At 42.8% G+C, this 27,343-nt stretch overlaps 1 protein-coding gene across 1 annotated transcript in view; it reads right to left on the bottom strand.

Moving 5' to 3' along the window:
- Positions 1-27,343, bottom strand: part of LOC311128719 (E3 ubiquitin-protein ligase rnf213-alpha-like) — a 92,149-nt gene that overhangs the window by 3,187 nt on the left and 61,619 nt on the right. The window contains exons 48-66 of the mRNA XM_084160965.1: positions 22,853-23,066; positions 21,902-22,071; positions 19,150-19,272; positions 18,923-19,033; positions 18,578-18,820; positions 18,416-18,491; positions 18,097-18,131; positions 17,889-17,989; positions 14,253-14,409; positions 12,497-12,665; positions 10,604-10,692; positions 9,354-9,605; positions 8,691-8,823; positions 7,591-7,674; positions 7,033-7,213; positions 5,815-6,016; positions 5,405-5,482; positions 4,829-5,026; positions 1,790-1,879 (exon numbers count right to left, since the gene is read on the bottom strand). Of these exons, the coding sequence (XP_084017091.1) occupies positions 1,790-1,879; positions 4,829-5,026; positions 5,405-5,482; positions 5,815-6,016; positions 7,033-7,213; positions 7,591-7,674; positions 8,691-8,823; positions 9,354-9,605; positions 10,604-10,692; positions 12,497-12,665; positions 14,253-14,409; positions 17,889-17,989; positions 18,097-18,131; positions 18,416-18,491; positions 18,578-18,820; positions 18,923-19,033; positions 19,150-19,272; positions 21,902-22,071; positions 22,853-23,066 (2,706 nt within the window). The remainder of the gene's footprint in view (positions 1-1,789; positions 1,880-4,828; positions 5,027-5,404; positions 5,483-5,814; positions 6,017-7,032; positions 7,214-7,590; positions 7,675-8,690; positions 8,824-9,353; positions 9,606-10,603; positions 10,693-12,496; positions 12,666-14,252; positions 14,410-17,888; positions 17,990-18,096; positions 18,132-18,415; positions 18,492-18,577; positions 18,821-18,922; positions 19,034-19,149; positions 19,273-21,901; positions 22,072-22,852; positions 23,067-27,343) is intronic.

The raw sequence follows: 27,343 nt of genomic DNA, 5'->3' as shown, positions 1-27,343 counted from the left end.
GGAGCGCGTCCAGCAGCACGCGACGATGCTCCACAATCTGGGCACAGCCATGGATCGCGTGCTGCACACCATGGAGCGATGGGAGAGAGAGGGTTCTCCCACAACCCCATCAACTTCACCTCAACCCACACCGCTGTCCACCCCTCCGTCACCGAGTAAAGTTCGTCTGTTACTCAGTTCTGTGTCCTGCGCCTGACTCCATCCTACCGCTGCACACTGACACCTGACAAAAATTATTTTCCAATCGTTTCGTTCTGAACAGAACCACTATTTTTTTTGTTTCGTTCCACTGTTCCAACCTGCAAAATAAAGTTCTGAACCGGTTCGAACCCCAAAAAAGTAACAGTTTATATCATTCCTTTCTGTAATTTCTTTACCCGTGAAATCAACCATTTTTTACATTTAGCTCATTAAATGACTTCACCACTCAGTGCGGATAGAGCAGGCAAGCTAGTTCTTTACATGTGTGATGGACAGTGATGGGGAATATATGATCTATTATGTGCATTTGCTTACATCATTAAAAACTATGGAGGCCTTGACAGCAGAAGGTTTTCAGAAACCTGCAACCACAATTGCCACATTGACTTTAGACATGTCCTCGTTTTATTGTCTGACACCTCACCCCCTGATACTGAGTTCGTGGGAAGACAGGATTAGGAAGAATACTTTGTTGTTGCTAGGGAAAGTTCAGGGTCAGGGGTAAACATCACGCTATGGGAAGGGAGTGCTAGTATAAAAAGCATAGATTGTTTTAGACACTTTGCAGAACTTACGAAGAGCTATACAAACCCTGTTGACTCTGTATTAACTTCTGCCTGCAATTGCAAAACTAAAGATCGTTTACATATATTCAGAAGCCGTTGTCTGTGTCATTTTTCTAAAGTTTAAAGTTTTGTTTAAGAATAAGAGAATATCAGCACTGTGCAAAGAACCCTCAACAACAGACAAGTGTAGCCTATGGCGCAAGATGCGACTGAAATTTTGCGGGTGGGGAGAGAGCGAGAGAGGGTTGAGGAGGAGGCTTGAAGCGCTGGGCATCTTGTTATGACATGCATTATCTGAATTAGGTCCACAGAATTATACCCAGGAGTGGCTTCTATGGAGGAACTTTGAACGTTCTTTGAACTAGCTAGCTAACAAGCTGGTGTGTGCAGAGCGGCACCAGAATTAAAAACACGTCTTACCTTATTGTACTTCATAAATCCAATGTGAAATGTGATAACTAGATCTATAGTATCCTTAACCAGCATTGAAAAAGGTAATCCATTCTTCTCTAGCTAATGAAAAATCTCTCTTCCTATCTTCTGAATCACGAATGTAACGTCAATACAGTAGCCTATGCTTCGGAGGGGGAGGGGCAGGTAGCCTACACAAACGCAAAGATTTTCAGCTTACAGGAAGACACTGGAATACGTTTCCTTGTGACAGAGTGAGGGCTTGGCATAAGCACTTTGTTGCGTTTTTGTTGTGGGACTGGAAAAAATGCCTGGAACATAAAATAACTTTATTAACCGGTTCCCATGCTTTTAAAATAACGGTTCCGTTCCGGAAAACAGCATGGATCACTTTCATTCCAGATTCCGTTTCTGTTCCTTGAAAGATTTCGGTATTTTCCGGTTAACTAGGACTTGGTCAACCTATAAATCATTCCTGAACTGTAACTTGACAGGTGAACTATTGTTTCATATGACCACATCAAACAGTAATACAGACACGCCTCATAGTGTCTGACCATGTTAAAACACCCAAGAGGCTCCCTAGCCAGCAATTTCACTAGACGTCTTACCCTCTTAAGCCGCAGCATGTTCTCTGATTTGAGTGATGTCAGGAGCTGCCACAGTGCCAAACAGTGCTTGAGATAGTATCTGCCCAGGGCCTGAGGACAATAGGAGAAGACCTGAGGTTAGCCATGCTTGAGATTGTATCTGCCCAGGGCCTGAGGACAATAGGAGAAGACATGAGGTTAGCCATGCTTGAGATAGTATCTGCCCAGGGCCTGAGGACAATAGGAGAAGACCTGAGGTTAGCCATGCTTGAGATAGTATTTTCCCAGGGCCTGAGGACAATAGGAGGAGACCTGAGGTTAGCCATGCTTGAGATAGTATCTGCCCAGGGCCTGAGGACAATAGGAGAATACCTGAGGTTAGCCATGCTTGAGATTGTCCTCAGGCCCTGGGCAGATACTGAGGTTAGCCTAATCGTACACACAAACTACCCCTGCTTTAAATGACTAAGCACTTGTGTATGAATTAACTAGATAGGTGCACATAAATATGACAATAATTCCCTCTGGCCTATCAGAAGGCTATAACTACACATTGCTTATCCAATCCAAGACGTGCCCTAGTGGTGGGGGTCAATTTTGATTGAGCAAACCTCTTGTATAAACATGACATAATTGGTCACAAGTTGACTCTCAGTGATCTAGCGTCACAGATACCAATATTTAATACCCCTGGCTTAGACTACACCCCTGGCGTTTGTTGGAGACAGGCGCGTATTGGAGGATGCTGTTTGTACCGTTTGAAGTCTGTCTCCGCACCACGTGCTCTCACCACTGGTGTCCCCTAGGGCTCAGTTCTAGGCCCTCTCCTATTCTCGCTATACACCAAGTCACTTGGCTCTGTCATATCCTCACATGGCCTCTCCTATCATTGCTACGCAGACGACACACAACTCATTTTCTCCTTTCCCCCTTCTGATAACCAGGTGGCGAATCGCATCTCTGCATGTCTGGCAGACATATCAGTGTGGATGACGGATCACCACCTCAAGCTGAACCTCGGCAAGACAGAGCTGCTCTTCCTCCCAGGGAAGGACTGCCCGTTCCATGATCTCGCCATCACGGTTGACAACTCCGTTGTGTCCTCCTCCCAGAGTGCGAAGAGCCTTGGCGTGACCCTGGGCAACACCCTGTCGTTCTCCGCTAACATCAAGGTGGTGACCTGATCCTGTAGGTTCATGCTCTACAACATTCGGAGAGTACGACCCTGCCTTACACAGGAAGCGGCACAGGTCCTAATCCAGGCACTTGTCATCTCCCGTCTGGATTACTGCAACTCGCTGTTGGCTGGGCTCCCTGCCAGTGCCATTAAACCCCTACAACTCATCCAGAATGCTGCAGCCCGTCTGGTGTTCAACCTTCCCAAGTTCTCTCATGTCACGACGCTCCTCCGCACACTCCACTGGCTTCCAGTTGAGGCTCGCATCTACTACAAGACCATGGTGCTTGCCTACGGAGCTGTGAGGGGAACGGCACCTCCGTACCTTCAGGCTCTGATCAATCCCTACACCCAAACGAGGGCATTGCGTTCATCCACCTCTGGCCTGCTGGCTCCCCTACCTCTGCGGAAGCATAGTTCCCGCTCAGCCCAGTCAAAACTGTTCGCTGCTCTGGCACCCCAATGGTGGAACAAGCTCCCTCACGACGCCAGGACAGCGGAGTCACTCACCACCTTCCGGAGACACTTGAAACCCCACCTCTTTAAGGAATACCTGGGATAGGATAAAGTAATCCTTCTACCCCCCCCTTACCCCACCCCCCCAAAAAATAAAAAAATAAATAAACATATTGTAAAGTGGTTATCCCACTGGCTATAAGGTGAATGCACCAATAATGTAAGTCGCTCTGGATAAGAGTGTCTGCTAAATGACGTAAATGTAAATGTAAGTGTGACACCCTTTTATGATTACATTTTCCAGTTCGTAAATGTGTCGTTTCACGAATAGATTGCTTTTTGCGTCCCTTTGATATTTTAAGTAGAAATTGTGCACCAATATTGAATGAAAAGCCTGTTATATTAAATTATGTGCCCTTTAATATGAAACAGATGGAAAATGTACGTCCCTCGTCATGTTTTTATGACTTCTAGGAAACATTTTACCCACGTAACTCCAACATTTCTCGAAGTTTTCACCATCGTTGTAAAGCCCTTGTTATTTTGTTGCTTTAACAAAGTAATGTCTGAAGATTATTATTTATTTGATGTGATTTAATGATTCATTTACGTCTGTCCCTCATTTTAAAGGTCAACTCTGTTACACGAACTGAACTCTCATTTTAATACGGTGAAACTATTCCCTTTTCAATTATTTTTTCAAAAGAAACTTTGAACAAGATGAAAACATCAACCCTGTTACTTGATTTTGCCATTTTATTGGTACTTACTACAGTCATTATTGTTTATTTAACCTCTTGAGATTGGAAAACATGTGTTTTATTAACTTTAACGTGTTGTTTATGACAGAATGTTAAATAATAATATAATATATGCCATTCAGCAGACGCTTTTATCCAAAGCGTACATACATTTTACAATTAGGTGAAATAAAACGTTATTTTTTAAAACCAAATTACACTCTATTGGTGGAACGACCTAAATATGGCAGATTATAATTTACAGTATATGACCAATAGCCTGTCTGCATTTAGAAGGCACAGGAGATTTTACGTTTACATTTTAGTCATTTAGCAGATGCTCTTATCCAGAGAGACTTACAGTTAGTGAGAGCATACATTTTCATATACTTACAAAAAGGGAAAATGTATTTGGTATTGTTCCACAAAAGTAACTTCAGTTATCTTAAATCAGTGATTTAATGAACTGACTACTTTTACATTAAAAGGGACAGACTTGTGTTTTGACTGTGAAATGAGCAGAACGGCAATCTATGCGTGCACACGAAATCATACTTATATTCAGCATTTATTACAGACGTCCATGTGTAAATGTAAAGCGTGCCCCAGCTATTGTGAAAGATCGGCGCCTGTTGGAGACGACTTGACATGGAAGCTAGTGTTAAAGTCCGGAATCACAAGGCTGACCGTGAGGATGTGTGGAGCTGTTTGATCGGCCATCTGCAGCACCTCCTCTAGGTAGCTGCCCAGCTGCATGTGAGGCTCTCCCCCGGTCATGGCCAGGAACCCCAGGGCCACCTCCACGGTGGAGAGGGCCTCACACACCTCATTGTACGAATTCAGCTCCCCAACTAGGGTCGACAGGGCCCGCGAGGGCAGAGGCACCTAGAGACACAAAGCAGAGAGAGGTCAAACCCTTAGTTCCGAAGCAGAGAGGTCAAATCCCTTGCTCCAAAGCAGAGAGGTCAAATCCCTTGCTTCAAAGCAGAGAGGTCAAATCCCTAGCTCCAAAGCAGAGAGGTCAAATCCCTTGCTCTTTCCCAGTGTTTTCAGATCTGAAAGAACTAGACAGAATATGGCAGTGGCTCCACAAATCCAATATTTGTGGCTAGGTGGAGCCATCACCATATTCCTGGTTCCTTCAGATCTGCAGAAAATGATTCGGCTAGAACTAGTAAAGAAAGCTTCATGTGAAAATGGTGATTCATCTTTTGGGAAGAAGACACGGCTGACTTATCGTTTTTAGATTTTAGCAGAACTTACTTGTCCAATCTTTCCTCTCATGTCCTTCAGAATAATTTCATGAATTCGATCATGTCTGTTCACCAGTGTTGGGATTCCCTGTAGAAACCAATAACTGACATCATGAATAGCTGATACTAGTAAATATATGAGCATCAAGGTTGGGGTGAATTCCATTTGAAATGTCAAATAATGCTAATTGTATTTATTTTTTAAAATAATAAAGTACTTATTATTAATGAATTAAATTGAAATGGGAATTGACACCAACGCTGGATGTCATATGGTCATTTAGCTGACCTTTAACCCCAAACTGACTTACAGTTAACATACAGTATATTCTATCAGGACACGTCGTGCATTCAGGAATAAACCCACTACACTAGTGTTGGACGCACCATGCTCCTACCAACTGAGCGATTGGCACTCACGTTGAGGGTGATGATGGGCCTGCCCTGCAAGAAGCGGGAGAGGATCTGCTGCTGGATCTTGGGCAGGTCGTACTCGTGCAGGGTCTCCTTGCCGTGCTTCATGCTGTACTGACAGTTGGACAGGATCAGTGGCAGCAGGTCCCTCTCCAGATCATATTGGATCACATGCAGGTCCGTTAGGTCTGCTGGGCTCACTTTAAAGCTGGGAAAAGAAGAATTAAGTCAACAAATGGCCTGAAACTATGGGGCTGTGGTATCAACAGTTTCTGCTTCCGTCTCAATGTGCTGTTCTCTCTCTATATCTTTCCCTCACTCAAATGCAACAAAGCACTAGGATATTTCAACAAAGCACTAGGATATTTCAACAAAGCACTAGGATATTTCTACAAAGCACTAGGATATTTCAACAAAGCACTAGGATATTTCAACAAAGCACTAGGATATTTCAACAAAGCACTAGGATATTTCAACAAAGCACTAGGATATTTCTACAAAGCACTAGGATATTTCAACAAAGCACTAGGATATTTCTACAAAGCACTAGGATATTTCAACAAAGCACTAGGATATTTCAACAAAGCACTAGGATATTTCAACAAAGCACTAGGATATTTCAACAAAGCACTAGGATATTTCTACAAAGCACTAGGATATTTCAACAAAGCACTAGGATATTTCAACAAAGCACTAGGATATTTCAACAAAGCACTAGGATATTTCAACAAAGCACTAGGATATTTCTACAAAGCACTAGGATATTTCAACAAAGCACTAGGATATTTCAAAACAGATATACCTTGACATAAAGCCATACAAATGTTTTATGCCAGGAGGTGTGCTAGGACTAGGATCAGGGGTAGCAAGGCGACTAGATTCAGCCGCGGGATGATTTTTGTCGAAGCGGATGGTTGGGGGAACGGGGCATGATAATTTGTGCACTGCAAATTGACCACAGCTAAGCCCAATAAGAGATTGCATTTGAAAATAACAATAATTTCATACCTTGAACACATCGAGACACGGTCAAGTCTCTTTTTATATTTGTGGGAATACTTGGGAACAGATTTCCTAAATTAAACTCATTTTTAGCTGAATTCCTGGTGATTTTACAGTCTTTTTTTTTTCCTAAAAACTTTGGGAGATAAAAGTATTATAATATCATGCGTGTTGCCAACCCCCTGTTTCACGCGAAATTAGTACAAGTAAGCATGCATCCACCTAGTCTCCTCTCCAAGGTGCTTGTCCACACAGTAGACCAGCTCGTTCTGCAAGGCGATGAGGTAGCTGACCAGGGCTGTGGAGCAGAGACCAGGACCTTGACGCCGTGGCAACAGGACCTGGAAGTCACTGGTCATGTCCAGATCCTTCTGGCAGAACTCAAAAGGGATCTTAATCTCTCCTACAGAAACCAAACAAACAGATTGTTTTTGATGTGATGGGAAAACAGGCACAAGATGAGGCTATTCATCTGCATAGCAGCAGCAGAATCAGGGGTCATCATTGAATTATTGAGATATTTAGGACAGAATAAGTGAGAATATTTCACATGCTTGGGTTCACTACGAAGTGTGCCCTAGGATCTCTGAGCGAGTGCCCAACACATGCATTCTTTTAAGGATGCCGTTGTTTGACAAAAACGTCAACAAATAAGTACTGAAAACGTGTGTGCGCAAGTAATTATATATAGGATCACTATTGGACCCCAAATGGTATGGCACTGTTTATCTGTTCTTATTAGACCCAAACTGGTATGGCAATGATTATCTGTGCTATTACCATTGGTTGCCAGCAAGCCCCTAAGCTGATTCCATGTTGTCAGGAAGATGTTGATCCGTTTCTCGTGCCAGGCTCTCAGGGGAACTGTGGAAAGATGGACACAGACATAACCAATTACAAACTTTGGGCTCTATTCAATCCGTGGCGCTGAAGATCTGCTTTATAGCGCGAGATTGACAATTAAAAAGGCAACGTTCCCGTGGTCGCGGAGACTGCATTCACGGTAAACTTTGCATATGGTCGGCCAATTCGGAAATTACCTTTAAATTGTAGCGCAGATCTTCCGCGATACTTCGGTGATACGGATTGAATCCAGCCTTAAATCTCCTCCAATTCCTTTATGACACGTTTTATGGAATGCTTACAAAATAGTTGATAAGCCTGGTTTACATAGACTTCTACGTAGATTTTGCACTGATGTCCTTAGGATATTTGCGCGAAGATGAGTAATTCGCAAACACCTAAAGTTAGGATTTGGCTCAATGCCACTAATTTAGTGTTTCCCTATCCTGGTCCTGTGGACCCCAAGGGGTGCACATTTTGGTTTTTGCCCTAGCACTAACAGGTGGTATGAGTGCTAGGGCAAAACCAAAAAGGTGCACCCCTTTGGGTCCCAAGGACCAGGACTGGGAAACACTGCATCAATCAGAAGATACACCACAGGGGTGTAACACTCATTCCAGTCCTGGAGGGCTACCTTCTGTTATTTCCTTTCAATTAGTGTCCAATTAAGACCTAGACAACCAGGTGATGTTGTCCAATTAAGACCTAGACAACCAGGTGAGGTTGTCCAATTAAGACCTAGACAACCAGGTGAGGTTGTCCAATTAAGACCTAGACAACCAGGTGAGGTTGTCCAATTAAAGACCTAGACAACCAGGTGAGGTTGTCCAATTAAGACCTAGACAACCAGGTGAGGTTGTCCAATTAAAGACCTAGACAACCAGGTGAGGTTGTCCAATTAAAGACCTAGACAACCAGGTGAGGGGAGTTCCTAACTCATCAGTGATCTTCATTGATCAATCAAGTACAAGCGAAAAGTGAAAGCCCGCAGACACTCGGTCCTCCATGGAATGAGTTTGACACCTGTGTTACAGTACCTGATTCCTGTCTCTGGAGGAATTTGGCAATGGTGCAGTGGGACAGATCAGTCACATTCCGACACGTCTTCACCAGAGTTCTCTGCAGTTCCAGGATGTCAGTGATGAACTTTACCAACCGCAGCTCTGCCTCCTGCAACCAATCACAGGGTTCAGTAAAATATCTGCTGACAGAATGCAACCAATCACAAGGCATTAAACTACTGACATGTAAACCGTATAAGGCCTATAAATGCTGAGCAGCTAAGGTTATGATTGAAAAGAAAGTCAGAGCCCAATAATAGAAATGACTTGTGCATACACATTTTCCTTGGTATGTTCACATTTAACACGGCATGCTTTTTTAAAATCTGTCATCACTGAACAAGGTTTTCCTTATTTGCATGTTCAGTTGCTCTCAATGATAGAACATAGCCAGGCCTCCCGAGTGGCGCAGCGGTCTAAGGCACTGCATCTCAGTGCTTGGGGCGTCACTACAGACCCCCTGGTTCGATTCCAGGCTGTATCACAACCGGCCGTGATCGGGAGTCCCATAGGGCGACGCACAATTGGCCCAGCGTCGTCCGGGTTTGGCCGGTGTAGGCCGTCATTGTAAATAAGGATTTGTTCTTAACTGACTTGCCTAGTTAAATAAAGTGGCTTTTGTTTAGTGATACCTCTTACCTTGTGCAGGAACTTCCAGAGCACTGGCAGGGTGTTTTCTCCGTCATTCTGCTCCACAATGCGGGTGAGGCTGAGCAGGGACACCCTCTCCCTGCAGTTCCACACTGCTGGGCTGTGGATCTGGGAGTCGTTGGGCAGCGAGGTCAGGAACAGGCGTGGCTCTGGAGACAACACCTTCATGATAGGGTTGGAGGACACCCTTGAGTCAGCCCTGATAAAGGCATTCACCTCCTGCAGCCGCCTGTCCAGGTCCTGGAGACGAGATAGGAGGAGACACCAGCAGGGTAATTGGACTACAATTCCAAATTGACACCTGTCTCCTAGCAAGGTTGGGCTCAATTCAGAATAGAATTGAGAACGCCTCAATTTCAAATTAAATTATTGAATTGAATTTGAATAGAAGTAGTAAACAGGATACAGAATTGCAATTCGATTTTGAAATAAAGGAAATATAATTTAATTCAGTGAAATTCAAAGAAATTCAAATGCCTGTTCTATTCTATATTAGGTGTTGTCTATGCAAATATACATATTATATGCCTCGTTTTATACATGCATAGAAAATATTGTTGAAGCAATTGATTTTCAGGACAAACTTATAATTAATTATCAAGGAAAACAAAACCTGTATGCAAATATTCTAAGTTATTATATTTCATAAACCACTTACATTTTGTTCAATATGGGGAAAATACAACATTTCCCAGAATGCATTAGTCTAATCCTCAAGTTGACCCTTAGGCCTTTCAAGAAGCCAAACAAATGAAATGTTTATACAAAACATTAAGAACACCTGCTCTTTCCATGACAGCCTGGGGGGGGGGGGGGGAATTGGTGCTGTGGGACAGATCAGTCACATTCCGACACGTCTTCACCAGAGTTCTCTGCAGTTCCAGGATGTCAGTGATGAAGTTCACCAACCGAAGAAAAACCTTTCTCAAATTCAAAATTGTACATCATGTGGGGTGTGGCCAATTCAATTCGAATTTCAACTCACGAGTTCAATGGAAGTCAATTCCAAAATTCTGAATTGTACCCAACCCTGACTTCTATGCAATTCTGTCAACCTTAAAATCAATATGGCAAAATGTCCATCTAGCCAAGGACAAGGTAGAGCTACAATCATATTGCTTATACCTATCCAATCCTGGAATTGGAACTGGAAATTAGATGAATTAAAAAACACGTCTGTCCTAGACGGTCGGACAATAAAGCCAGTAAGCTGTGATTTTCTGCTATCATGTTTTTACCTTCAGCTGAGGAGGGATTATTTCATTGCCAACTGTCATCTCCCAGGCATTTCTGGCCTCTTTGGTAGAGAGATGATTATCATCACACCCTGAGGAGAGAAGTTTAAACTGTACATAAGTCTGATTCCAGTTACAAACACCGACAACAAGTACACAAACAAAATCTAATCAAATCTTTGCTTAATATCAGCTCCCTTGATAAATATCAGCAAAAAAGACTGTATAAAATAAATAATACAAATACTGAGCTATATTGTATAAAACACATTTTGGGGGGAAATTACATTACTTTATACTAATACAATTGCTCAAAAGAAAGAGATTTTGTTTAACAAGTAATAAAACAAATCTAAAAAAGGGTCAAAATTATTGGTACCCCTGTTTTCAATACTCCAGCATCCTCCCCTTGCGAGGATATGACACTGAGCCTTTTTCTAAAATGTTATGAGATTGTAGAACACATTGGGAGGGATTTTAGACCATTCCTCCATACAGAATCTCCCCAGATCCTTGATATCCTTCGTCTGCGCTTATGGACCTGCCCTCTTCAATTCAAACCACTGGTTTTAGATGGCCATTGCAAAATGTTGATTTTGTGGTCAATTAACCATGTGGATTTGTGCTTGCTGGAAGACCCAATTCCGGCGAATTGTCAGCCTCCTGGCAGAGGCAACCAGGTTTTTGGCTAAGATGTCCTAGCAGGGCGGCAGGTAGGTTAGCGGTTAGAGCGTTGGGCCAATAACCGAAAAGGTGAAAAATCTGTCGATGTGCCCTTGATCAAGGAGCCCTAGTTTGTTCCTGCGGCGCTGTACTACTATGTCTGACCCTGTAAAACAACACGTTTCAACTGACAATAAAAACATATTTATTTTTACTTGGTAAAGTTCATGATGCCGTTGACCTTAACAAGGGCCCCAGGACCAGTGGAAGCAAAATAGCCCCATAACATCAAAGCTCCACCACCATATTTTACAGTAGGTATGAGGTACTTTTCTGCAAATGCTTCCGTTTTTCGACGCCAAACCCACCACTGGTGCGCGTGGCCAAAGAGCTCTGTTTTCATGTCATCTGACCATAGCACCGGTTCCAATGCCATTTATCAATCTCCAGGCTCCAGATGCTATGGTCAGATGACATGAAAATAGAGCTCTCAGAAACAGGGTATACTTTGTTACTTGTTAGATAAATATCAGCAAGCTAGACTTGCTATGCGCAGCAAAATAGCTAGCTAGCTCTCTGCTTGGCTAGCTCTCTGCTTGGCTAGCTCTCTGCTTGGCTAGCTAGCTGCTTGGCTAGCTAGCTGCTTGGCTAGCTCTCTGCTTGGCTAGCTCTCTGCTTGGCTAGCTCTCTGCTTGGCTAGCTAGCTGCTTGGCTAGCTCTCTGTTGGCTAGCTCTCTGCTTGGCTAGCTCTCTGCTTGGCTAGCTAGCTGCTTGGCTAGCTCTCTGCTTGGCTAGCTCTCTGCTTGGCTAGCTCTCTGCTTGGCTAGCTAGCTGCTTGGCTAGCTCTCTGCTTGGCTAGCTCTCTGCTTGGCTAGCTCTCTGCTTGGCTGGCTAGCTGCTTGGCTAGCTCTCTGCTTGGCTAGCTCTCTGCTTGGCTAGCTAGCTCTCTGCTTGGCTAGCTCTCTGCTTGGCTAGCTAGCTGCTTGGCTAGCTCTCTGCTTGGCTAGCTCTCTGCTTGGCTGAACACAAAACGTTAGCACGCTGTTCTCTGATGGGCTAAATCGATCAGTCTCGCTGCAAGACTTCAGCTAAAGATTTGACATGTTGAACCTCGGCAACTCCAGCCTACGACACGAGACGTTCTAAAACTAGACCGTTCAGATCAAACAAACTTTGTTGTAAAACTCCTTAAAACTGTTGCGTCTCTTCTTATGTATCTGAACTGGGCCTTACCGCGACGGTGAGGCTTCAGTAGGCTACTGATCATCAGGTGGACGGCATTGACTGTGTCATCTCTCCCTTTCCCCATAAACCTAGTCACGTGTTCCATGTCTTTCAGCAGGTGACCCATGAGGAACAAACTGGGGTCAGGGACTTGGGGCTTGATGATAGCAGCAATGGCCTATCAAAGACAAAGAAAGACAGCGAGATAAGACACTAGGAACTAGCTCCTTCTCCTAGCTCCTTATAAACTGAATAGGGTAGGGACTAGCTCCTTATCCACTGAATAGGGTAGGGACTAGCTCCTTATCCACTGAATAGGGTAGGGACTAGCTCCTTCTCCTAGCTCCTTATCCACTGAATACGGTAGGGACTAGCTCCTTATAAACTGAATAGGGTAGGGACTAGCTCCTTATCCACTGAATAGGGTAGGGACTAGCTCCTTATAAACTGAATAGGGTAGGGACTAGCTCCTTATCCACTGAATAGGGTAGGGACTAGCTCCTTATCCCCTGAATAGGGTAGGGACTAGCTCCTTATCCACTGAATAGGGTAGGGACTAGCTCCTTATTCACTGAATAGGGTAGGGACTAGCTCCTTATAAACTGAATAGGGTAGGGACTAGCTCCTTATCCACTGAATAGGGTAGGGACTAGCTCCTTCTCCTAGCTCCTTATCCACTGAATACGGTAGGGACTAGCTCCTTATCCACTGAATAGGGTAGGGACTAGCTCCTTATCCACTGAATAGGGTAGGGACTAGCTCCTTATAAACTGAATAGGGTAGGGACTAGCTCCTTATCCACTGAATAGGGTAGGGACTAGCTCCTTATCCACTGAATAGGGTAGGGACTAGCTCCTTATCCACTGAATAGGGTAGGGACTAGCTCCTTATCCACTGAATAGGGTAGGGACTAGCTCCTTCTCCTAGCTCCTTATCCACTGAATAGGGTAGGGACTAGCTCCTTATCCACTGAATAGGGTAGGGACTAGCTCCTTATCCACTGAATAGGGTAGGGACTAGCTCCTTATCCACTGAATAGGGTAGGGACTAGCTCCTTATCCACTGAATACGGTAGGGACTAGCTCCTTATCCACTGAATAGGGTAGGGACTAGCTCCTTATCCACTGAATAGGGTAGGGACTAGCTCCTTATCCACTGAATAGGGTAGGGACTAGCTCCTTATCCACTGAATAGGGTAGGGACTAGCTCCTTATCCACTGAATAGGGTAGGGACTAGCTCCTTATCCACTGAATAGGGTAGGGACTAGCTCCTTCTCCTAGCTCCTTATCCACTGAATACGGTAGGGACTACGGGAAAGAGCTAGGGGGTTTCTGAACGGGCCACTGCCACTAAGGCAGGTGTTCTGTAAGAAGCAAATGTCACATCACAGCTAAACAAATCTGCTGGCTATCAACTTAAAGCCAGGGACAATTCCTTCATTGAAGTCTATGGACAAGGAATGATAGAAGAAGAAAAAAGAAGTATCTTCTGTCTCTCCTTGTCCATAGACTGCTTTCAAAGGTAAGGAAACATATACACATTTGAGTGAACTACCCCTTTAACCACACAAATCCATAGGTCCCTCTGCAGGGATGTTGGTTGAGCATGGCGTTTGCAACGCCAGGGTTGTGGGTTCGTTTCCCACGGGGGGGCCAGTATGAAAAAAATAATGTATGCACTCACTAACTGTAAGTCGCTCTGGATAAGAGCGTCTGCTAAATGACTAAAATGTAAAAAAGAAAATGTGTGTTTTCCGTGTTGTACCTGTGGGTGACTTCTGGTTCCTAGTAGCATGGCCAAGTGGGTGAGAAGCCGGACCAGGTTGAAAGGAACAGCGGACATGTTCTTTGTGTCCTGCATGTCTGGGTGGTCCCTCCGCCCAGGGTCTCCCAGGACGTGGCCAGTCTCAGTACTGTCATCCCTTATGAAAAGACAAGAAAATGTTTTTTTTTTTCATTCTTCAGTACTGTGACTCATTAAAAGACTCACTTGGGAAAATTCCATATATATTTATGATGTTTTGTGTTTTCCTGAAATGAAAGGTCCTTTGGGGGGAAGGATGTTCGGCACACCTGTGAAATCTGTATCCAAATAGTTTTTGGAATGTCATTTAAAAGTGTAATTTGAAACTGTATAGTGTGCTGTGAAATAGAGTAGAGTTTAGATTAAGAATACAATTTCTTTACATTTACTTCTGGATAATACAAAATATAAAACGTCAATATCTCAAATTACCCCTTTTGATTTTGTTCACTTTTTGACATTGTTCTAAACAATAAACTCTACAAGTACATCACATTTCCAGAGTGGGCTCTCTGCTACTTTTCAAAGTTATGATACATTTTATGAGAACCACCAACATCGTGAATGGGAAATTGGATTCAAAGGGAACTTCCTCTGCTGGTGATTCGCTAAAATCCTAAAGGAGGACTGTGATTGGTTATGATGGTGGTTGGCCGACCCTATAATGTCAATTTCTATGAATAAAATGCAGCATATCTTCAAAAGTAAAAGAGAGACCATTTTTTATTATCCATAAATGAATGTAAAGAAATTGTATTCTTAATCGAAACACTACTCATAATTCAGAGCATACAGTAAGGTTTCAAATGACACCAAGATTGGCTTTGTATGTGCAGGGCATAAATGTCACACATTTTCTAACTTGATTGTTTTTTGTGACCAACTTTTTATTTAGTTATTTTCAGAGGGGTGGTTACAGGTACAAAAACAATCAATTAAATGCATACAAAGATAACCCCAACCCATTCCCCCCTGTCAGTCCCCATCCACATCCTCCTGGAAACCTTGTTCTCTGATCGATTGAGAGATTCAAGGGGCTATCATTGTCAAGTAACATAATAGATGCAAAGCATTGAACATTTAAATTCATGCACTTCAAAATGAATTCTGTAACTTTGCCCCAGAAGCATTTAAGTGCAGGGCACCCCAACATCATATGAAGGAATGTGCCTACCTGATTTAGGGGACACAGTGAACAGTTGGGAGTTGGGGCCAATTTAATAGTAAAACTTTTGCTCAGTGTTAAATACAGTCTGTGAAAAAATGTAAAATTGATGGTTTCGATTACGGGACGCCAAGGTCATATTTTTCCATATTCTGTTCCAGTTAAAGGGTTGTTCACATTCAATTAGATCTGTGGACCATACTTTTTAAATGGCTAGCTCAGAATATGAGCTTTCCAAAAGTTGTTTATATATTGTAGAGATCAGTCCTTTTGGGAGGTGAGATAGTTTATTTATAAATCCCATCATTGGATGGTTAGGTAGTTCGGTTTCCCAAGGGACGCCACAGGCCAGCATACTGTAGCTGACCTAAGTTGTAAATATAGAAAGAATGAGTTCAAGTTTCAAGTTTTTTAATGTCACGTGCACAAGTACAGTGAAATGCCTTTCTTCCAAGCTCCAAAACCAACAATGCAGTTTTCATCAAGGATCTCTCTGTACTTTGCTCCGTTCATCTTTCCCCCGATCCGCACTAGTCTTCCGGTCCCTGCCGCTGAAAAACAACTCCACAGCATGATGCTGCCACCACCATGCTTCACCGTAGGGATGGTGCCATGTTTCCTCCAGACATGACGCTTGGCATTCAGGCCAAAGAGTTCAATCTTGGTTTCATCAGACCAGAGAATCCTGTTTCTCATGGTCTGAGAGTCCTTTAGGTGCCTTTTGGCAAACTCAAAGCTGGTGGTCATGTGCCTTTTACTGAGGAGTGGCTTCCGTCTGGCCACTCTACCATAAAGGCCTGATTGGTGAAGTGCTGCAGAGATGGTTGTCCTTCTGGAAGGTTCTCCCTTCTCCACAGAGGAACTCTAGAGCCCTGTCAGAGTGACCATCGGGTTCTTGGTCACCTCCCTGACCAAGGCCCTTCTCCCCGATTGGTCAGTTTGGCCGGGCGGCCAGCTCTAGGAATATTCTTGGTGGTTCCAGACTTCTTCCATTTTAGAATGATGGAGGCCACTGTGTTCTTGGGGACCTTCAATGCTGCATACAATTTTTGGTACCCTTCCCCAGATCTGTGCCTCGACACAATCCTGTCTCGGAGCTCTACACAGACAATTCCTTTGACCTCATGGCTTGGTTTTTTCGCTGACATGCACTGTCAACTGTGGGACCTTATATAGACAGGTGTGTGCCTTTCCAAATCATATCCAATCAATTGAATTTACCACAGGTGGACTCCAATCAAGTTGTAGAAAAATCTCAAGGATGTTCAATGGAAACAGGATGCACATGAGCTCAATTTTGAGTCTCATAGCAAAGGGTCTGAATACTTATGTAAATAAGGTATTTCTAAAAACCTGTTTTCGCTTTGTTATTTTGGGGTAATGTGTGTAGTTTGCTGAGGATTTGTACATATTTATTCAATTTTAGAATAAATAGTAGTATTAGAATTTTTTTATTAATAGAATAAATTATCCCTCAAGATTGCTCTGATGTCCAAAAGATTTCAAATCAAAAATGTCTTGATATGAAACTTTTAAGTTGCATGTATTTGAAAATATCTACATTGGTCAGTCCAAAATTGATTTTGGATTATTTAACGGAAAGACATTTATTTCCTATTACCAAGTCATTTACAGTTGCTATACCTTTAGTTTTCCATGTGGACCAATTTATCGTTGAATTCTGAAAAGCTATCCAAGGATTGTTCCATACGGTTGTGTTGTTAGGGAGTTATATTGGTTCTTGTAGAATACGTTTAATTTTCTTCCATATTGTTATGGCGTTCTTAACTATGAAGTTGTTCATGTTCTTAGCTTTATCCTTTGACAATAGACACGTAAAAATATTCTGGGGATGAGCACGTGCATCTTCAACATGTACCCATTGCTCTTCTTTACTGCATTTAAGTCTGGAAGGTTCAACTCACCCTCTGACTTAAGTGTAAAAGATGTAAAACTTTCCTTTTTATCCTATTAGTTCTATTTGCCCATATAAAGTTTGTTACGACCGAGTATACTTTAAAAGAATGTCTTTGGTGGGGTAATTGGTATTACCTACAATACATATAAAACCTTTGGGAGCCATGCCATTCTGAAGAGGTTTTATTCTAACTAAGATTTATGGGAAGATTGATCCATTTAATTAGATCTGCTTTTATATTGTTGAGTAATGGGATGAAGTTATCTTTATATATGTGTTGTTTGTTGGTCACTTATTAAGCATCCTGAGTATTTGATCGTTTTTGTGGTCAACTTAAGGGATGGCTGTAGATCAGGACTTATTATTTTTCCTCTCGCCATTATTTCGTTTTTTCCCCCACATTAATTCATATCTTGAAGATTTTAGAGTATTAAAATATTTCATTTCAGATAGATCCCCCCCCAAAAAATCATAAATATCTATGGGCCAATCTCGTATAGAATTGCCCACTTACCGGATCGGAGCATCAGTGAAGCCCCGGACAGGATTGTGGTTGCTCCCTCCGATCTCAGCTCCACAGTCCACACAACGGCTCGTCTCCACGGGCCTGCCACACTAAGGTAGGGGTTAGAGAGGAGAGCAGGGGAACATGATTGACGGAAATGTAACTACAGTGATGATAGCCCACACTTCTAATCCAGAATCAACTAAATTCTACATACCTCACCAATGGCGCAAGGGTGACCATTCGGACAATCTGTAGAAGTGAGTAGAATGATTTTTTGGCAAGGAAAAATGGGGGGGGGGGGTTCTTCATGGGTTCATGGAACAGAAAAACGCACCAAAAAAAACTAGAATGCAAAAAGGTTTAATGAATAACAAAATCTGTGGTGCCTGAAGAAGCCGATAACGTCAGTCATTTTGTTGCCCCTGTTTCTCTGGGACTTTTGAGTTTTGTAACATGCATTTAACCAATTATACCTTTTTTGCGTTCTAGTTTTAGCCGTTACTTGTTTTCTTATCGACTGAAACAGCACTTACTGTACCACCGCATCCGTCCAATGGCTTGGCGTGCAACTGCAAGCATATCCTCCGGCATGGTGGGTATGAAGGCTCTCTATTATTAACAGTAATAAATATATTTCATTGAGTGATCTATGGTGAAGAACTGCAGACTATAGAGAGCAGAAAGGGGGAGCCCACCTGCATGTTGGTAGGGACCAGCACCAGCTGCTGGAGGGGCGTCAGTAGGCCCTGGTTCCCACAGAGCAGCACTGCAGACAAGTGGATGGCCAGCTCCACCACCACACGCTGGGCACCAGAGGCCCCAGCCTGGACGGTCAGGGGACCCAGTCGGTTGGCCACCAGGTCCAGGGCGAACTGCCTCACATTTGGGCTTGCAAGAACCGTTGAGGCCTGGATGAAATCCACCAGTGCTTGACAAAACTAGGAAATAAACCGGAACATTAAACAAAGATGCTGTATGTAGAGATAAGCCGTATATGAGATTACCTTTGCTACAGTATTAGCTCCACGGGCTCTTCTTACCTCAGAGTTCGGATGGAGGTTGTGATTGGCTGCTCTATAGAGACAGGTGACTTCTCTGAACAGAGCCAAAAGCAGGTACACTGTCCTCTTACTTTTTGGACACGTAGAACCCTACACACATACCGGACCAAATAAATAACGCTTACGCTTGTAAACAGAATAGAACAATTATTCAGACAAGTAAAATCACTGACTTCAATTTGCTATCTCTGTGAGCCTTTCAATACCTCACAAGCACGATCTATTTCCTTAATTTTGCCCTCCAGTATTGCTTTGGCAACCACATCTCGGATAGTCTTGTAGCCCTCTCCACACACAAGATACTGGTCAATCTGGCTCCCATCTTGATTCTGAAAGACAGTGAAATGAATGTGGGTGGATGATCTGAGTCCCCCCCCCCCATACGACATAAAGCACAGAGAATCGGAAAAGCTTTCTAGAAATTCAAATCAGTTAATTACACATGAACAATGTGTTATATAATCAGATGAACAGAGGGCTACCTACAAGGTTTATCTTCTTATAGATAGATCGTTTATATTGTCACATACACCGGAGAGGTGCAGTGAAATGTGTTCTTTTACAGGGTCAGCCATAGTAGTATGATGGCTCCAGTGAAATGTGTTATTTTACAGGGTCAGCCATAGTAGTATGATAGGTGCAGTGAAATGTGTTGTTTTACAGGGTCAGCCATAGTAGTATGATAGGTGCAGTGTAATGTGTTGTTTTACAGGGTCAGCCATAGTAGTATGATAGGTGCAGTGAAATGTGTTGTTTTACAGGCTCAGCCATAGTAGTATGATAGGTGCAGTGAAATGTGTTGTTTTACAGGGTCAGCCATAGTAGTATGATAGGTCCAGTGTAATGTGTTGTTTTACAGGGTCAGCCATAGTAGTATGATAGGTGCAGTGTAATGTGGTGTTTTACAGGGTCAGTCATAGTAGTATGATAGGTGCAGTGTAATGTGTTGTTTTACAGGGTCAGCCATAGTAGTATGATAGGTCCAGTGAAATGTGTTGTTTTACAGGGTCAGCCATAGTAGTATGATAGGTGCAGTGAAATGTGTTGTTTTACAGGGTCAGCCATAGTAGTATGATAGCTCCAGTGAAATGTGTTGTTTTACAGGGTCAGCCATAGTAGTATGATAGGTCCAGTGAAATGTGTTGTTTTACAGGGTCAGCCATAGTAGTATGATAGGTCCAGTGAAATGTGTTGTTTTACAGGGTCAGCCATAGTAGTATGATAGGTCCAGTGAAATGTGTTGTTTTACAGGGTCAGCCATAGTAGTATGATAGGTGCAGTGAAATGTGTTGTTTTACAGGGTCAGTCATAGTAGTATGATAGGTGCAGTGTAATGTGTTGTTTTACAGGGTCAGCCATAGTAGTATGATAGGTCCAGTGAAATGTGTTGTTTTACAGGGTCAGCCATAGTAGTATGATGGCTCCAGTGAAATGTGTTGTTTTACAGGGTCAGCCATAGTAGTATGATAGGTCCAGTGAAATGTGTTGTTTTACAGGGTCAGCCATAGTAGTATGATAGGTCCAGTGAAATGTGTTGTTTTACAGGGTCAGCCATAGTAGTATGATAGGTGCAGTGAAATGTGTTGTTTTACAGGGTCAGTCATAGTAGTATGATAGGTGCAGTGAAATGTGTTGTTTTACAGGGTCAGCCATAGTAGTATGATAGCTCCAGTGAAATGTGTTGTTTTACAGGGTCAGCCATAGTAGTATGATAGGTGCAGTGAAATGTGTTGTTTTACAGGGTCAGCCATAGTAGTATGATAGCTCCAGTGTAATGTGTTGTTTTACAGGGTCAGCTATAGTAGTATGATAGGTGCAGTGAAATGTGTTATTTTACAGGGTCAGCCATAGTAGTATGATAGGTGCAGTGAAATGTGTTGTTTTACAGGGTCAGCCATAGTAGTATGATAGGTGCAGTGTAATGTGTTATTTTACAGAGTCAGCCATAGTAGTATGATAGGTCCAGTGAAATGTGTTGTTTTACAGGGTCAGCCATAGTAGTATGATAAGTCCAGTGAAATGTGTTCTTTTACAGGGTCAGCCATAGTAGTATGATAGGTCCAGTGAAATGTGTTCTTTTACAGGGTCAGCCATAGTAGTATGATAGGTCCAGTGAAATGTGTTGTTTTACAGGGTCAGCCATAGTAGTATGATAGGTGCAGTGTAATGTGTTGTTTTACAGGGTCAGCCATAGTAGTACGATAGGTGCAGTGTAATGTGTTGTTCTACAGGGTCAGCCATAGTAGTATGATAGGTCCAGTGAAATGTGTTGTTTTACAGGGTCAGCCATAGTAGTATGATAGGTCCAGTGAAATGTGTTGTTTTACAGGGTCAGCCATAGTAGTATGATAGGTCCAGTGAAATGTGTTGTTTTACAGGGTCAGCCATAGTAGTATGATAGGTGCAGTGAAATGTGTTGTTTTACAGGGTCAGTCATAGTAGTATGATAGGTCCAGTGAAATGTGTTGTTTTACAGGGTCAGCCATAGTAGTATGATAGGTCCAGTGTAATGTGTTCTTTTACAGGGTCAGCCATAGTAGTATGATAGGTCCAGTGAAATGTGTTGTTTTACAGGGTCAGCCATAGTAGTATGATAGGTCCAGTGTAATGTGTTCTTTTACAGGGTCAGCCATAGTAGTATGATAGGTCCAGTGAAATGTGTTGTTTTACAGGGTCAGCCATAGTAGTATGATAGGTGCAGTGAAATGTGTTGTTTTACAGGGTCAGCCATAGTAGTATGATAGCTCCAGTGAAATGTGTTGTTTTACAGGGTCAGCAATAGTAGTATGATAGCTCCAGTGAAATGTGTTGTTTTACAGGGTCAGCCATAGTAGTATGATAGGTCCAGTGAAATGTGTTGTTTTACAGGGTCAGCCATAGTAGTATGATAGGTCCAGTGAAATGTGTTATTTTACAGGGTCAGCCATAGTAGTAGGCGCCCCTGAATATAACCAGCACCTTCTGTAGGACCTCATCTGGGAACAGCCACTGCATATCTGCCACTGTCAGGAAGTTTTGGGCACACTCCACTCCGTGCTGGTTGCAGATCTTACGGATCAGGTAGACCCGATACCAGTCATTCCCACTGCGCTTACACAGTTCTTCCACGCTGGTCATGAATTCTTTCTCTGTTGGACCATAATGGGAGAAAAGTGCAACTTGCTTGAAAATATAATGTAAATGATCCCCAATGGCTGAATGAAAACTCTACATAAACCAGATCAATGATACCCAATGGCTGAATGAAAACTCTATAAACCAGATCAATGATACCCAATAGCTGAATGAAAAAAACTCTATATAAACCAGATCAATGATGTAAATCCTCACTGTTTGTATACATCACCAAGCACCAGCCAACCTCTCACGATTCAATTGTTAATACCTTCTGTCACGTGAAATTTCAAAACAGATTGGGTAGAGTATGTGATCGCATTACATACACTTACAGTGTACACATTATTTGACTTAGTCTCCATAACCCTATACTCCCAAGGATTTTAGAAATAACTAGGTAATTACCAGGTCATCTCGGAGATCTATGGAAACCTTAGGAATTTAAACTTAGACTTTATCTGTGCGCCCCCGTTATCTATGAGTGACACGTAGACACGGGCTCATCAAGGGACAGATCCTAAAACAAGTTCACGTTTGTGCAGGTTGAGACAAAAAAAGATACCATAGGCAGCAGAAATGACTGGGTCTGAAAGAATGCTGGCCATGTCATTGACACTATAGACAGTAATGTATGTAGCTAGCATACATTAAACCAGTATACCATGCCTGGAGACAATAAATAACTTTTGGGTTAACCGGTTACAAAAAAAAAAAAAACTACTAAATACAGCATTTGTTATTAATCGCAATGGTTACGTATTCTTTTGGAGAAAAACAATTTGAATTAAGTACCTGTGGCAACCATCCGATGTCTGTCTACCAATAGATTCACGGCCATATCCAGACACATGCGTAACCTGGCCACCTGCTGGAAGCACTCTACAGTGGCCATCTGTCTAGATGCAGCGCCTGAGCGCAGGAAGTCACGCAGGAAGTCACTCTCATCCTGTAGGCATTCCTGCTGCTCCACTGTTGTGCGACACTGCATCTTCTCATGCATGGAGTCCTGGGGGAACAACAGGGATGATATCAGACGATAAATCGGTAAAATAAGTGAGATTATGCCACTATGGGCGACGTTATTCCTTGCGCTAAAAGCTAAAAGAACCTGAGCAATGACGGGTATTTTCGGGTTAATATACGCAATTTAACAGACGCTTTTATCCAAAGGGACTTCCAGTCATTTGTGCATTGATTTTTATTAATGGGTGGCCCCAACAGGAATCAAAACCACGACCTGTGGCATTGCAAGCGCCAGGCTCTACCAACTGAGCCACACGGGACGGTTTCCCTAATAATCCATTATATATTACGCTTTGAACTGGGCTGATGTTGTTGCCTACTTGCCTTAAATACCAATGTGTTTCTTGCTGTGTATTGTATCGGAAAATAAGAACTTGAACTTGATTATCAGTTCAAAATGAACAGGTTTTTATTTGCATGCAAACATTGAGTAATTTATAGCACTGCAGTTGCCAATATACATGTGTTGTTTGGTGAAACGCATCGACCTGGAACATATTTTAAGAATATTGCAATTTGGTGAGCTTCAACTTAAGGAACGAGAATAACTAATTCTCCTGTCCATTTCTGCTCCACTGAGCACATGCTTGTTTCACTTTCTTAAAGATCATGTTCTGTCAACCCTGTGTTTTCTGTTGAATTCTGTTTAGAAAATGTGTTTCGTTGCTATGTCGCTAGTGATCTATCGATCTGAGAAAAAAAAAGCCTAGCTTCCTCCTCAGTCTCAATCACATGGTTCAAATGGGTTGGATTATCAGAGGTTAGTGGAGTGGTACTATGGGAATATCCATAAAAACAATTTAGCACCAGGTGCGTGGATTAGAGAGGATAATGTAGAACAAAAAGATGTAGCTGCACATTGGTACATGCTCCTAAAGTATAGCTTAACTGGACTTAACGTTTCGTCCCCAAACTGGATCTTTGTCAGGACACACTCCTGCAAACGTACTTGGTTTGTCCTGACAAAGACCCAGCTAGGGGTCAAAACATTAAACTATACTATATACAGTACCCGTCAACAGTTTGGACACACCTAATCATTCAAGGGTTTTTCTTTATTTTCACTATTTTCTACATTGTAGAATAATAGTGAAGACAATCAAACTATGAAATAACACATATGGAATCAGGTAGTAACCAAAAAAGTGTTAAACAAATCAAAATATATTTTATATTTGAGATTCTTCAAATAGCCACCCTTTGCCTTGATGACAGCTTTGCACACTCTTGGCATTCTCTCAACCAGCTTCATGAGGTAGTCACCTGGAATGCATTTCAATTAACAGGTGTGCCTTGTTAAAAGATAATTTGTGGAATTTCTTTCCTTCTTAATGCGTTTGAGCCAATCAGTTGTGTTGTGACAAGGTAGGGTTGGTGTACAGAAGATAGCCCTATTTGGTAAAAGACCAAGTCCATATTATGGCAAGAACAGCTCAAATAAGCAAAGAGAAACAACAGTCCATCATTACCTTAAGACATGAAGGTCAGTCAATGCGGAAAATTTTAACTTTGAACGTTTCTTCAAGTGCAGTCGCAAAAACCATCAAGCGCTATGATGAAACTGGCTCTCATAAGGATCGCCACAGGAATGGAAGACACAGAGTTACCTCTGCTGCAGAGGATACGTTCATTAGAGTTAACTGCACCTCAGATTGCAGCCCAAATAAATGCTTCACATAGTGCTATTTTGTTAGTTTTTTCGCATTGTTTGTAACTTATTTTGTACATAAAGTTGCTGCTACGGTCTCTTATGACCCAAAGGAGCTTCTGGACATCAGAACAGCGATTACTCACCTCGCACTGGACAAAGATTTTTCTTCAATGACATTAAAAACTGTAATATCTTATGTTTAACGAGTCGTGGCTGAACAACGACACGGATAATATAGAGCTGGCTGGGTTTTCCGTGCATCGGCAGGACAGAGCAGCTATGTCTGGTAAGACGAGGGGCGGGGGTATGTGTCTATTTGTCAATAACAGCTGGTGCACGATGTCTAATATTAAAGAAGTCTCGAGGTATTGCTCGCCTGAGGTAGAGTACCTCATGATAAGCTGTAGACAATGACGAGACAGCCTACAGGGAGGAGGTGAGGGCTCTGGGAGTGTGGTACCAGGAAAATAACCCCGCACTCAATGTCAACAAAACAAAGGAGATGATTGTGGACTTCAGGAAACAGCAGATGGTGCACCCCCCTATCCACATCGATGGGACCGCAGTGGAGAAGGTGGAAAGCTTCAAGTTCCTTGGCATACACATCACTGACAAACTGAAATGGTCCACCCACGCAGACAGTGTGGTGAAGAAGGCGCAACAGAGCCTCTTCAACCTCAGGAGGCTAAAGAAATTTGGCTTGGCACCTAAAACCCTCACAAACTTTTACAGATGCACAATTGAGAGCATCCTGTCAGGCTGTATCACCGCCTGGTACGGCAACTGCACCACCCGCAACCGCAAGGCTCTCCAGAGGGTGGTGCAGTCTGCCGAACGCATTACCGGGGGCAAACTACCCGCCCTCTAGGACACCTACAGCACCTGATGTCACAGGAAGGCCAAAAAGATAATCAAGGACATCAACCACCCGAGCCACTGCCTGTTCACCCTGCTATCATCCAGAAGGCGAGGTCAGTACAGGTGCATCAAAGCTGGGACCGAGAGACTGAAAAACAGCTTCTATCTCAAGGCCATCAGACTGTTAAAACAGCCATCACTAGCACATTAGAGGCTGCTGCCTATAGACATAGTCTAGAAATCACTGGCCACTTTAAGAAATGGAACACTAGCCACTTTAATAATGTTTACATATCTTGCATTACTCATCTCATATGTATACAGTGGGGGAAAAAAGTATTTAGTCAGCCACCAATTGTGCAAGTTCTCCCACTTAAAAAGATGAGAGAGGCCTGTAATTTTCATCATAGGTACACGTCAACTATGACAGACAAATTGAGAAAAAAATATCCAGAAAACCACATTGTAGGATTTTTAATGAATTTATTTGCAAATTATGGTGGAAAATAAGTATTTGGTCACCTACAAACAAGCAAGATTTCTGGCTCTCACAGACCTGTAACTTCTTCTTTAAGAGGCTCCTCTGTCCTCCACTCGTTACCTGTATTAATGGCACCTGTTTGAACTTGTTATCAGTATAAAAGACACCTGTCCACAACCTCAAATAGTCACACTCCAAACTCCACTATGGCCAAGACCAAAGAGCTGTCAAAGGACACCAGAAACAAAATTGTAGACCTGCACCAGGCTGGGAAGACTGAATCTGCAATAGGTAAGCAGCTTGGTTTGAAGAAATCAACTGTGGGAGCAATTATTAGGAAATGGAAGACATACAAGACCACTGATAATCTCCCTCGATCTGGGGCTCCACGCAAGATCTCACCCCGTGGGGTCAAAATGATCACAAGAACGGTGAGCAAAAATCCCAGAACCACACAGGGGGACCTAGTGAATGAGCTGCAGAGAGCTGGGACCAAAGTAACAAAGCCTACCATCAGTAACACACTATGCCGCCATGTGAAGCATGGGGGTGGAAACATCATGCTTTGGGGCTGTTTTTCTGCAAAGGGACCAGGATGACTGATCCGTGTAAAGGAAAGAATGAATGGGGCCATGTATCGTGAGATTTTGAGTGAAAACCTCCTTCCATCAGCAAGGGCATTGAAGATGAAACGTGGCTGGGTCTTTCAGCATGACAATGATCCCAAACACATCGCCCGGGCAACGAAGGAGTGGCTTCGTAAGAAGCATTTCAAGGTCCTGGAGTGGCCTAGCCAGTCTCCAGATCTCAACCCCATAGAAAATCTTTGGAGGGAGTTGAAAGTCCTTGTTGCCCAGCGACAGCCCCAAAACATCACTGCTCTAGAGGAGATCTTCATGGAGGAATGGGCCAAAATACCAGCAACAGTGTGTGAAAACCTTGTGAAGACTTACAGAAAACGTTTGACCTGTGTCATTGCCAACAAAGTGTATATAACAAAGTATTGAGAAACTTTTGTTATTGACCAAATACTTATTTTCCACCATAATTTGCAAATAAATTCATTAAAAATCCTACAATGTGATTTTCTGGATTTTTTTTTCTCATTTTGTCTTTCATAGTTGCCGTGTACCTATGATGAAAATTACAGGCCTCTCTCATCTTTTTAAGCGGGAGAACTTGCACAATTGGTGGCTGACTAAATACTTTTTTCCCCACTGTATACTGTATTCTAGAATATTCTACTGTATCTTATTCCATGCCGCTCTGT

The sequence above is a fragment of the Coregonus lavaretus genome, assembly GCF_964263955.1.
Source record: "Coregonus lavaretus genome assembly, chromosome: 4".
NCBI classification, from domain to species: domain Eukaryota; kingdom Metazoa; phylum Chordata; class Actinopteri; order Salmoniformes; family Salmonidae; genus Coregonus; species Coregonus lavaretus.
The sequence above is the reverse complement of the archived record's forward strand: the minus strand, read 5'-3'. Positions and strand labels throughout refer to the sequence as shown.